At 38.4% G+C, this 12,831-nt stretch overlaps 1 protein-coding gene across 9 annotated transcripts; it reads right to left on the reverse strand.

Annotated features, from left to right (window-relative positions):
• Window positions 1-46: 46 nt before the first annotated feature.
• Window positions 47-12,826, reverse strand: spef2 (sperm flagellar 2). Of its 9 annotated transcripts, none has more exons than XM_029829224.1 (38): window positions 12,618-12,826; window positions 12,261-12,363; window positions 11,946-12,186; window positions 11,697-11,873; window positions 11,429-11,527; window positions 11,181-11,257; window positions 10,894-11,107; window positions 10,614-10,802; window positions 9,476-9,663; window positions 8,884-9,052; window positions 8,519-8,741; window positions 8,360-8,430; window positions 8,122-8,182; window positions 7,975-8,015; window positions 7,315-7,418; window positions 6,945-7,186; window positions 6,781-6,844; window positions 6,535-6,689; window positions 6,368-6,469; window positions 6,172-6,284; window positions 5,832-5,959; window positions 5,589-5,727; window positions 5,359-5,496; window positions 5,088-5,242; window positions 4,878-4,896; window positions 4,527-4,574; window positions 4,309-4,432; window positions 4,115-4,219; window positions 3,741-3,879; window positions 3,376-3,448; window positions 3,127-3,277; window positions 2,925-3,031; window positions 2,548-2,730; window positions 2,272-2,364; window positions 1,999-2,169; window positions 1,626-1,841; window positions 1,329-1,451; window positions 47-475 (listed from the first exon to the last, which is right to left on the reverse strand). In XM_029829224.1, the coding sequence occupies exons 2-38, from the start codon at window positions 12,275-12,277 to the stop codon at window positions 395-397; spliced, it is 4,740 nt and encodes a 1,579-aa protein (XP_029685084.1). In that variant the 5' UTR covers window positions 12,278-12,363; window positions 12,618-12,826; the 3' UTR covers window positions 47-394. The 9 variants fall into 9 exon arrangements, 8 of the variants coding, with proteins under 8 accessions (XP_029685084.1, XP_029685083.1, XP_029685082.1 ...); XM_029829223.1 differs by having other exon boundaries at window positions 11,697-11,870; window positions 12,015-12,186; window positions 12,553-12,826; XM_029829222.1 differs by having other exon boundaries at window positions 12,015-12,186; window positions 12,553-12,826.
• Window positions 12,827-12,831: the final 5 nt, after the last annotated feature.

The raw sequence follows: 12,831 nt of genomic DNA on the forward strand, positions 1-12,831 counted from the left end.
TCTGTTAAATCAAGTAAAAATAATACGTTCAATCAGCAAAATGACTGATCTTATTTGAGATTTTATTTGGAAAAAGTGTGTTTTGAGTACAAACTGCACTAATGCAACTCATGTTACGCTATCAGGAAAAAAAGGAACAGAACTCAATATGAAAATTACATTTTAAACAAATTATCAATCAGTTCAATTACACATTAAAATTTACATTACGCAACCATTGTACTAGACCAAATATTGTACTGAACTAAATCAACTAATCAATTTAGCAAATGGCCAATAATAATGTCAAACCATCTACAAGCCTGACAGTTTAGAGGAAGAATGTCCCATCAGCCCACAGGAAACTCACATCTTGGTGAATGACCAGTGGATCCACTATCGTAGTCATCAAATTTTACAGTCCTGTGTTTACAGGGGGTGTTGAGCTGTTGGCTTTTCCATCATCTCCACAGGACAGCAGCAGGTGAGGAATGTCCTGAAGGACACAGAGCAAATTCTGAGAAGGACAGTGGTGCGCCTTCTCTGCTGCTCTAAACATACTCAGAAAAGTTCATTTTATTTTATTGATTTATTATTCAATATCTCTTCATTTCTTATTTAAACCACTTGTTGCACAGTGTTGTATATTATGGTAGTTTTTATCCAATTATGTTTCAGCTGGGTTGTGTCTTCGGGTTTTATGAGGCCAGCTACAACGACTGTATTTTTTAATTGGCGGTAGCTGGAGAAGAGATATTATGTGATATATATTAAAACTTAGTCAGAACCCAGACAGACGCCTCACTGAGCATTAGGCTCTATGTCCATAGAACATACAGCAGAGCCATTAGGGTCTTCGTGAGAAAATAGAGGATGGATTTTATTTCCAGATAAGCAGGCGCTGTCAAGGAGATCCATGATGGTGAGATCCAGCATTTTATTTTAAATGTTTTCCTCATTTTACTCTGTCAGAATGTGGCTTCAGTCACAGCTGAGCCTGTTCATGTTCAATTGGGTTGCTGCTGCCTATTCTCAAAAAGAAATGCTGTTTGTTTTCAAAGAATAAATTGGGTTTTTTAAGAGGTCAGTGTTAAGACCTGCTCGACTATGTGTAAGTGTATTACTATTGTGTAAGTTTGATTGGATTTTGCATATTGGTTCTCTGATGAGTTGTAATTTAGGAAGGATTAAGTAGGAAGTTACTGAAGGTCAAGACATAAAATGAAGGTCCACCATAGCCTGAATCTGTAAAGTAGCAGTAGAAATTTACAAAAACTCTCCTTCAATGAGCCTAAAAAATGTATTTTAAATGATTAATTTAAGCAAACTCTTTATGATAGAAAAAGTACCACTAGTTGGTGACGGGTTGAGTTCTCTATCAGGCTCTGGATGAAAGGATGCTGAGAAAGAACTGAGAAGGGAACACAGTCCTCAGGCCCGTACTGCAGCTCTCTAAACACACGGAGCAGGTTCTGGAGGCAACACAGTTAGAGAAGATAATTACAGATCACTTCGAAAGCTGGTATGGATCTAGAGGTGAGCTGTGTATGAAAACCATGTGAGCAAGGTGAAAAAGTCCTTTGTGTTAAAGATGTTGAGGACCAGTTTAACTTGAAATCCCAGTTTAACCATTCATAGGGCAGTACCTCATTGTACTCCTCTTGACTTGGGCCATCTGATGGCAGGGATATGTCATCTGTTATTTTAGTAACTTTGTGGCAGACGACAGCAAGGAGAGCAGGGATGGACACTTCCGGCTCTTCAAGGGACGAGCTTGAGTCACACAGAATGGCTGCTTCCCTGTAATTCTGATCCAGGTCTGAGGAGCAAAGTTCTGTAGCCTCATCAATACTGGGCAGAGACTAAAATAAAACAGAAAGAAATATTAATACTCCACTCTAACAATCAAACCTGTGGGTGCAAAAATAGAAATGAAAACAGAAGAGGAGGATAAAAAGGTGATAGATGGTTTTGCAAATGAGTACAAAGACAATTTTATTGGTAAATGGGATGAGTTACTTTGACAAGGTGGTTTGGGGAGGGGTATCTGATGTGTTGCCCCAGCACGACACTAAGTGCTCTGATAAAGCCCTGTCTGGGGTTAGGGTGGGCTGCGAGGTACTGTAACATAGACACATAGTCCAGCTCTGGTGGCGAAAAGGAGTGATCAGCAAACAACCTAAAAAAGAACTAAGAAGAAATAAGAGTTTATTTTATTGGGACAAATTCATTTTTACTTGCATTGTAAAAATAACTCATCATCGATAGTATTGTGTAATTCTGTTTGGCCACCTTGCGTAGATTGGTCGGGCGGTCATAAGGGAGAGGCTCGGAGGGGTCCTCTGGGACAGGCTGGACACTCTCGCTGGAAAACCACAACTCTGTCTAATGACAACAGTGGCAGAATAAGCCAGTATAATAGATATTCTTATGTGCAGTGTGATAGGTTTGAATTTAAATCAAAGTGAAATGTTACAAAAAATGCATGAATTATTTCAAATTTTAGAATTCCAAGACCTTAATTTGACTATTTAGTAGTCATTTGCATTTATGGAAGGAGACACTAACCTGGAGGTACTCTGTCTCATTTATATAGCCCGTATGCTCAGCATCTATGGATTTGATGTGCTGGAGCACAACCAACAACTGTGATGAGGAGGGAATGGGCCACGGCAGCGCCGCACACAGCAGAAACCGGCGCCAGTCCAACAGTTCATATTCGTCCGTTAGCAGAGCAACAATCTCCAAAAACTGAGAACGGCAGGAAATCAAAAAGGGAAATCCTCCTGTAAGCTGAGTGTCTAATTTGATTGATAAAACAATGAAAGTGCAATGGTTTTCTTGGCTTTAAAGTAGCCTGTTCAAATGTCATTATGTATAATCTGACACACAGAGAATTATTTTCTGTATTAGTGTGTTAATCCCTGGAATATTCTCAAGAATACCTGCGATTCACTGAGCTTAAACCAGGCATCAGGCAAGCTGCATACATCCATGCTGATAATCATCATATTCCAAAGTAATTTGGAGAACTCTGAACTGGGCATGAGGCCTAAACAGTAAAAAGGATGAATGGAGAGAATTAAGCTGATGAAAGGACCACCAGACTCATTAACCTAACAACATATTATCCCCTTTAATAGCTACCTAATGGAGCAACAGCATGAAACTTTTGGTAGACTGACTCCAGTTGGCTGATAGTCAGGGTAAATCCTGAGCTTGTCTCCATGGAAGGTGGCCGGGGAGGAGGGCTCGACACCTTCTGGTGGTGTTCTTTCATGTAGAAATTGGTCCCATCCTAGACAAAAGAATATAAACACTTGGTTAGTAGAATAAAAGAAAAGAAATTATATGCATATTTTCGAAAACTTACAACCACATCGAGTCATTACATACCAGCACCACCTCATGCTGCAGTTTATTAGCAGCTTCTATGTGGTGGCGCGTCACATCTGCTAACTGCTCAATGCTGAAGAAAAGGAGGTAGAAAAAGTATATAAAATACCAACCTTCAACTCATTCATCTACAATTAATGATGCAAATTCAGGCCAAACTCTTTCTGTGTGCTAAATAACTTATTCTTCTTGAAAAAGTTGACATGATGATATTTTCATAGTCTCAAATGTGGCATAAATAGACTTTTACAAGGATGGGATTTGACATGAAATCTGTTACAGAATAAACATATCATCTGTCACATTGCACACATTAATCTATTAATCCATCCAATCCATTAATCTACATTAATCATTAATCTTACCTCTTCATTCCTGCAAGATTGTGCTCTTTTAACCACTTCTGCATGCAACTGCTGGTCTGTTTAGCACTGCTCTGCAGTGATTTCACCATCTGGAGACCATGAGCTTTGATGAGAGCAATGCGGGTCTTTGCTGCCTTTTCTGGACACATGCAGGAAGACAGATATACGCACGTGTCTTGTCAGCATGTAAACGAGATACTGCACACACAAATTTTAATGTTGCATGGAAGAAATGTATACGCACACAACAAAATAACACTATAGTAGCCATAATTATAGACAGTAGATAAATAACAAGCTAGAAAACGTTATCTGTTGTAATGATTCACTCATTAAAAACTCCTCAATCATTACATTTGTATATTTGTGGATACCTTCATGATCCTGTGCAGCTGCATATTCTTTATATATTTTGGCTTCAAACTCTTGGACATTGTTTGTCTCTAATCCATTGTCATGACCATTGGGTGGTGAATCGTCTGGGGGCAAGATAGGAAGGAATAATAAGATGTGTGTTGGATGAGTCTTATTAGATAAAATAATTCTCATTGCAAGACAAAAGAAGTGCCTCTTTGCTTTAATGGTTTTTTATTTTTATTTTGAGCCTGGAGGTGCTTTGCCTTTCCCTCATCTGGAAGACTCTGGTTTTCATGCTGCTCTTCTGTCTTCCCCTTGTGGGCTATATTTGACATCTAACAAGTTCAGTAACAAAAGGAAATATTAGAATATTCAAACTGTGGGTTTTATCTCCAGCATATGCTAATAAATACAAACAAAGAGCATTACCAAATTACTGATGGTTGTCAGCGCCTCCTCATAGTCAGATATCAGTTTCTTAAATGGTGGATAGAGTGGGGGAAAAGGAGAATGGTTACATTTTTAAAACTTCACATTGACACAGGCTATATACACAAGTTGACTATTAACTATTTTGTGCTAAATATGAAAAACCTAAATAGCCCCATCAGTGGGAATCAAAAATAATCAGTTAATTGTTCTACAATAATTCAATAATGAATCGATAATTCATTCATTCATTCAATAATTCAATGTCAGATGAAGTTCAAAATAAAAATAACATAAGTCAAACAGTTAGATTTGATATAGGATTGCCTGATCTTGGCATTTGTTAAAGACCTTTGAGGAGTCTGGATATCTGAGAAGGAGAAAAAAGAAAATCAGAAAATCAAGCCAGAATTCTTTATGTAGAATGTTAAAAACTTTATGTTCAATAGTTTGAAGAAATACGTTCCAATAATAATAAAGCATTCCTATTGTTCATTATTAATTTATGTTTTATTAATGTGTATATTAGTATCTAAACTGCTATTAATTCAAGGTTCTTGCCTCTCGTCTTGGTGCTGCATTTCATCACTTTTTGTGGTATCCAGGAGGGGGATCGGAGACATTTTGAAAGGCATCTCAGGCAGTAGCTGATTGCTCATGCTGAGATAATAAACCTTAAGAACAGACATGGTGGTCTGAAAGCGCTGCAACTCCTCCTATACAATTGAAAGTTATTACACATTAACAAAAAGCTGAAAATGATCTGAAAACAAGAGAAGGCAGGATGCACAAATATCCTGCCTTTTCAGCCAAAACTAGACCAAAATGCTACCTGCATGAGCATAGAGTGATTGTTGACAAGAAGAGCCGTGTGTTCCTCAAGAAACCCTTCACCCATGACGGCGCTCATCTCTTTCTCATCCTCCATCTTACGCTTGTTACTTATGTCCCACAAGCATTCACACAGCTCCTGAAGGAAATATTCAGAAATTTTCAATGAAATGATAATATCAGTTCTGTTTAAGGCAGTTGTAGTAGTATAACTGAATTTCTCATCCATACATCCAGCCTCAGATGTAGCTCCGCTTTAGTTTCCTCATCTTGTCTCATATCATCAGGTATGCTGTTAAAATCCTTCTGCCACCGAGAGACTGACTCCTGCTTCAGGTCAGGACGTTTCAGGAACTGCTGGTAGTCCTCCCTACAACCGTAAATAAAATAAAAAGATTTTAGGGGAATGTAAATGTCATTCTCAATACATTTACAGTGCCTGATGCAGGGGTTGGAACAGTAGATGTAGATTACCTTATGTTGTTTAGGTGATGGCTAATAATAGTGTTTTGTGAACGGAACTGTTGCATAACTGTCGTTATGTTGTTCACATAAGAGCAACACATTGTGTCCCAGTGGGAGCACAGTTTCTCCGGGATCCCCTAGAGACATAGAAGGGGAAGGTCAGGTCAGAGGGACGCAGGAAGCTAAACAAAGTGGCAGCACAGGTACAAAACTACAGGCCTGGAGACCACCTGGTGGAAACCCCCAGTAGTCTCATCTCAGGTCTTGTAGTCAGGCTCAATCCTGCATCACCCAGATTTACAATTGTAAATGGTCTCATCTACAGCCTTAAGTAGAATTTGTGTCTTACTGTTGGAAGAGGATCGTCCACATATTCCCAGTTGGAAAAAGAAGCTGAAGTTGTGCCCGTCTCATGCTGTGTCTCAGGGACATCCTCACAGTTATGAGTGGTCCCTGAAGACACTAGCGAGTATCACAAATGTGGAATTAATCAGGGGAAATTCACCTCTTGGAGAGACTTTTGGAGGGTTTGTAAATGAAAAAACCTTCAGCTTGTTCCTTCTGGTCAGCATGGGACTTGATGGATCCAGGGGCATCTTCTGAGTGTGGCTGGTCCACTTCTGCTCCCTTCAGGTCAGACTCTTTTTCTACCAAACATAAATTAGTTTTGACAAAGACTGAACATATTGACACAAAAATAAAGACCACTGACCCTCTGGAATTTGCATCATGGCACGCTGAAGGACACACTCCAATCTCTTATAAAGCTCCTCCTCATCAGCATCTGCATCAACACGAACTAAAATATTTTGCTTCTTATCAAACCATTTCTCCAGTTTTGGCCAGGCTTCCTGAAAAGCTCTTAACCTTTGGAGGAAACAAACATTATATTTTAGACGCAGATAAAGTAGAAGAAATATCTTCAATTCATATTCCCTTCGCTTAATTTTTTAATTACTTCTTTTGAATCTGTCCCAAATACAAGGTCCTCTCATCTGGCATTGAGCTTGAAGCAGCACCATCTGTTTACACCATGTGTGGGGGAAGTAAACACATAAATGCTGATTTACTGTGTAGCTTTTGGTGCACACATGTACTTTTTCCAGCTACAGTGAACTGTACCTATATGACTGAATGCACGTTGAACCACACACTCATCAGGGATATCTAACAGCACAACCAGGTCCAGTACAGGTGCTGGTGGTGAGGGAGGTTTGGGAGGATTGGGATCAGCAACAAGGTTTATTGTGATGCTTTCTACAGGATCCTCACAAATGCCCCCTAGAGCTTTCTCCAGCATATGAGCCTGAGCAACGTCTGCTGGAAAACCATCAAGGATCCAGCAGGACTGAGTTGGAACCTGTCTAGAAAGATATAACAAGTATTTTAGTGTACACATAGTGACTGCATGTCCCTTACTAATTATGTAAATAATGTGCACAAAAGGAAAAAAAATGGGAATTTTAATTAGCAATACAGTTTATATGCTTACCTAATAGCGTGAACTATAATATCTAGTAAAAGCTCTGTAGAGATGGTCTGGCCTTCCTTTAGCTTTGCTTGTATAGCTGCTCCCTGCAGGGCACGCGTAGACGGCTGTGAAAGAGGGATCGACCTTTTAACGCAAATAACAGATTTCAGCAATCCAATGCACATTATTATTTGTCTTTGTCCTAATGTTGTGCTCTCTTTTGATATCTTTTGTGGTTGTCTTCTTTGAATCTACTTCCTAGTGTAAAGCAGTTCTTTATTTTTTTGTTTTTGCTTGTTTTGTTTCTAAAAATTGGGTCGATTTTTATGTTCATCTTCTGTTCTTCTGTGTTTTTGGTTCGACCTAATAATCTTTCATATGACCTGACAGAAAACACTGAGTGAAAAATTCTAATATCCAGTTCATTTAAATCAGCATTTAAAAAAGAAAAGCAAAAAAACTCTGAGGATGTTAATGTTCAACATCCTTTTAAAATACATAAAGTTGGTATCCTGAAACACAATCAAAGAAGGTCAGTTTTATATTATGTTGATGATGTGCAACACAGCTATTGCTGTTGCTGAATTAGTGCTACGTTACTGGTATTGATATAAATAAGATGATATTTCAGACTGTACATTCAGCAAGATGCAAAAAGGAATGCACATAAACAAAACTTACTGTTGTGCTACTGTCTACAATCTCCATATCTGTGTTACAGGCTGAAACAAATTATTATAAATGTCAGTATTCCATAAATTGAAATGTATCTTACAATGTAAATCATAGGTAGCGTGAAATAAAATCCCACAGTTCTCAACAACTAACCAGGTGTTGGTGTTGAAGAGGATGGAAGTGGCTCATTGTCTTCATTTTGCTGCTCTGTGACCTGCAATGATTTTATGCACATTGCTACAGGTGAAAGATGAACGTTTAAAGCTACGTGTCTACAGATGTGAACATTTCTAACATAGAGACTGTTGTAAATTGTGAATGTGCCAAAAACTCTGATGCTTTTAATGGGAAATGACTATCTTGAGGAATGATATAGTGCTTTTTGACTGACCTCTCCAATCTCATATGCATTCAGTGCCTCCGCAATAAGTGTATCAGCTGATAAGATATAGATTCCATGTGCTACAGCCAAAAGGGAAGAAAACACAAGTGCATTTTTATAATATTTGAGATAGATCGTACACTTGGGTTTAAGCTGAAACCTGAGTACCTTTGGAAATCTTGGACAAGCAGGTGGTCTTTCCAGAGCAAAACTTTCCAAGAACACAGGCCTTCAATTTAAAGGGAGGAAGTGGAGGTGAGGAGGGAGCCACTTTTGGCTGACATCTGAAGTTCCTCAGTCGACTGACAATGTGTCCAAGAATATTGTTGTTGGTCAGGGGAATTAGGGGTTCCCCTTCATCATTTGGTAATGCCCACTCACCTACCATGCTCTGAGAAATACAACATATCTGTGACAGAGGTCTTCAGGTATAAAGTTGTTCACAGCTTCAGAAAAAATAACCTGTTTGGCTTACTTTGATAGCAAAATCGGTGCTTGTTATATCATCTACTTTTTAAATGTTCTGAACTCACAGCATAGTCTTCATAATCCAGGTCATTGAGTATATCCTGCCTCTTTTGTTCTACAGGATCAAGTGGTGTGAAAAACTCAAACCCTGGCTTCTGGACATTCAAGTAATAGAGCGGAAGTCCTTTCAAGAGCATTTCCTTCCACACTCTTATCTGCTTCTCTGGAATCAAACTGCACACAACAGAAAAAAATAAAATAAAGGAACACCACTTTACAAATGATAGTGTGGATAAAAATACTTTTGAACCACACGTTGCGGAGGTTTGAACTAAGACTTCCTACATACACAAATGCACCTGAGCTATAAAAAACATTTTACTGTCAAAATTTTTAGAGTGTTGAAGGCAGAGCACATCTGTGCAAATATCTGGTGGTGCAAAGAAGTAGACAGACTGTTGATATCTCTTTTATTTACCCACTAATACATATATCTTTATAGTTCAAATGCTAATAGTTAATTTCTTTTACTAGTCCTATTATCACTGACACCATGCTATTTTTCTAAAGCCAAGAGGATACATTTCTAAATATTAAACATTTTCTAATTAAATATGAACAAGCACAAAGAAATAAGTTTGCAACACAGTGACATACTTCTCAGTCAGCTGATGATATTCTCCAACCTTGGTGGCAAAGTCAATCATCTGTTCCACAATGTCCTTGCAGATTGCAAAGTGCTTTTTGTATTTATTCTGAGCTCGTTCAGCAGAAATCTTTTTACAGATTTCAAGCTCCTTTTTCATTTCTTCAACCCGTTCCAACTTAACCTGCTGAGCCAAAGCCTGAACAAAACACCGGCCAGAAAGATGAGAGGAGTGGGGAGGCAACATGCAAATGTTCTGTTAGACGCTGCTGTTAGACTAACTCATTTCAGGGTGAAAAAAATGTTATTATATTAAGGGAGCCCCTTTGTCATATTTAGCTTCAAAACATGTTCAAAAGAGTGGTGTGCTTTTTTGGTAAATTTTTAGGTTATTAACATTAAAATTTGCCATCTTAGAAATATTTGAATAGGTAAATGAAAATATTAAGTGTTAAATGTGGATATGAAATGCTTTATGTAAATGTATATGTTCAAACTAAATCTAAATGTTCAATCTAAATATAAATGTTAAATCCAAATGTAAATATTCAATTGAAATCTAAATATTCATTTGAAAAATCTCTCAAGTCATCCTAAATATTCAATTAATGTTAAAGGAAGTACCGGTACTAAAAAAAGCCTAGGAGCTTTTACTGTGTTTACAGAATCAAATGAATTAAACCTAAAGTATAACTGGAAATGAATATTTGAACATTTGTACACACCACACTTTTGAATAGGGTTTGAAGCTAAATTGGACAAGGTTGCTCTTATTACAAGCACCTGCTTTACAAATTGCACCTCATAGTGAAGCCACTTAGTGTGCAAAACACAACTTTATATTTCAGGCTACAGAAAAAGTTCATTGAATAAATGGTCTTATTTTTCAATAACTATCATAGAACAATCTTCTTCAAAACTACCAGATAAATAAGATAAGCACAATGTCCCTTACACTAAGTAAAATTCTATGAGGCATTTATCCTAGAAAATATTTTGCTTCATATTACTTTATAACCTTTTAAGTGTCAGCAAACCCAAAATCAATTGCATCTAATATATCATGATTCAACCCTGTTACCGTGGATACAGCTTAAAACAAACAATACAACAGTGATTTTAATCTTCATCCTTTTTCTTCTATCTCACCGCCTCCCACTCCAGTGCTTCCTGCAAGTCCTTCTCCCTCCTCTGCCGGTACTGCTCTTCTCTGAACAAGCGGTTCTCCAAGATCACCTCTTTCTGACGACAGATCTGGAGGAGCTGAGCTGCTAAACGTTGCTCGTGCTGCGTCTGACGTGTTAGCCGCCGCACCAGCTGCTCATCTCGCCGTGTCTCCTGTTATGAGAACAGGGGCCACACGTCATGATTTCATTATGATCTCTATTGACAAAAGGAATATGAGTGAGATGATAATGAGGATTTTCACCTCTTGAGCTTCACGTGCTTTCATCTGCTCTATCATGAATCTCTGCAGCCTTTTTTCCCTTTGCTCACGAGCTACAGCATTCTCATCCAACCTTTTTCGGATATCCCTTATAAATTTGTCATTAGATTGTAAAGTAATTCGTGTTTCTTTTCCTGAAACACCCAAATCCTGGTGGTTGGTACTGAGGTGATAAGCTCCAGGAGAGGGATGGCTGCTACAAACAAAATAATTCAGAATATTGAATGTAACATTGAGTCACCATTTCAGGGTATCTTCCCTTCCCTCACCTTGAAGAAGTAGAGATGTATGTAACCAATTTCTTCCTGTTTGTTTCAAACTGGGAAATTTCATTTTGAACAATCTGCTTTGAGAAAATGCACAGTAGGAATGATTATTTATTTTTTTCCACTTGAGATACATGCAATAATCACAGAGACAGAAAGTGTTAAAACTGTGAAATACATTACTTTAACACTATAACCAGAGCGTTGTCAAAGTCATAAATTCTATGTACATTGTGGACACAATGTGATACCTCTGCTTCCTGGACCTTTAGTTGGTGGAGATTTTGCCGCCTCTTTGGGTTGTGCTGTGATGAGTAAGGTGGTGGTTTGGGAACTGGGACAGCAGTGGCCTGGATAAAAAATTACAGCGCTGCAATTCTTCCAGAGTCAACATATACAATACCCCACTTATTATTAATAACATTAGCTGAGATTTATTTGTCTCAGTAACAGCAGCATTTATGCATTAACCTCACACCCAAACAAGGAAGATTATTACTTTACTGTATTCTCCAGTACCTTCTCTGTATTTTTAATTTCCAGGATATTGCTGCCTTTGGGCTGCCTCCTCTGCTGAGCAGAGTTCATGATGGGAGGGATCACCACAGATCTGGCATTTAGTTCCTGACGTTTTTCTTCATAGAGCTTAGAAACTTTCTTCAGCTCTGCATCACATATCCTCACCTGATGTAGCTGCTACGTAGAGAGAGTCGGCTCAGTTTTCTACTACTACCACATTCATATAGTACACACACAGTCCATACATACATCACAACAAATGTCATGATCTTTTTTGTGCAAACCAGCAATGACTGTAGGCTGCATGATTCCTCGTACTTGTGCTTTCTTCTTTTTACCGAGTGAGAAGTAGAGCTGGTAAAGCAGATGTGTGGCTACTCCCTGCTTTTCCTGTATTATTGCTTGGGCTTTGTTTGTGTCAAAGGGGATCCCGAGCAAATGGAGACTTGGCTCAAGGCGTGCAAAATTGTTCAATTTGGAGACAGAGGTACTAGAAGAAAAGATGTAAGGTTATAAGGTTTGTTATACGACAGACAGACAGACAGACAGTCACATAGAACTTACTCTTTGTTCGTGAACATATTGAAATCTTTCTGCAACTGGTACTTGAAAAGAACCTCGCCAAATAAGTAACCATTGGAGAAATTCTTGTCAAGGGAATTTGGCTCTGGAAATATGAACATGAAACCATTGAGCAAATTATTAACATTATTCAACATATTTACATACGTTTATGTATCATATCTACTTTATGCCAAACAAATTATTTGAAATTATTCTTATTTAACCATCCGTGTCTGTAGCTTAGTTAGCATTAGCTTACTGCGCAATTCTACACAAGTTTGAACGTATTTACCAATAGCTAGCGAAATTCGAACTTCCTCGTTCAGCCACTTGCACAATATATCCGACATTTTCCACCTTTCAGACTCCGCTCACTCTGAAAATGTACGCGTTGACAGGAACATAAGACTCTTAACGAAAATACTCGGCGGAAAAACTCCTAGCGACCTGCTGTTGCCATGGCGACGCATCAGCTGCGCCTCCTCCAGCGCTCGTGACAGAGGGCGTGTCTTCCTCGCGCCGTGTTAGTCAAGGTCGATAACTTTGCATCATTCATTTTAAAGGTGCAAAC

Source organism: Takifugu rubripes, chromosome 21, assembly GCF_901000725.2.
Source record: "Takifugu rubripes chromosome 21, fTakRub1.2, whole genome shotgun sequence".
NCBI classification, from domain to species: Eukaryota; Metazoa; Chordata; class Actinopteri; order Tetraodontiformes; family Tetraodontidae; genus Takifugu; species Takifugu rubripes.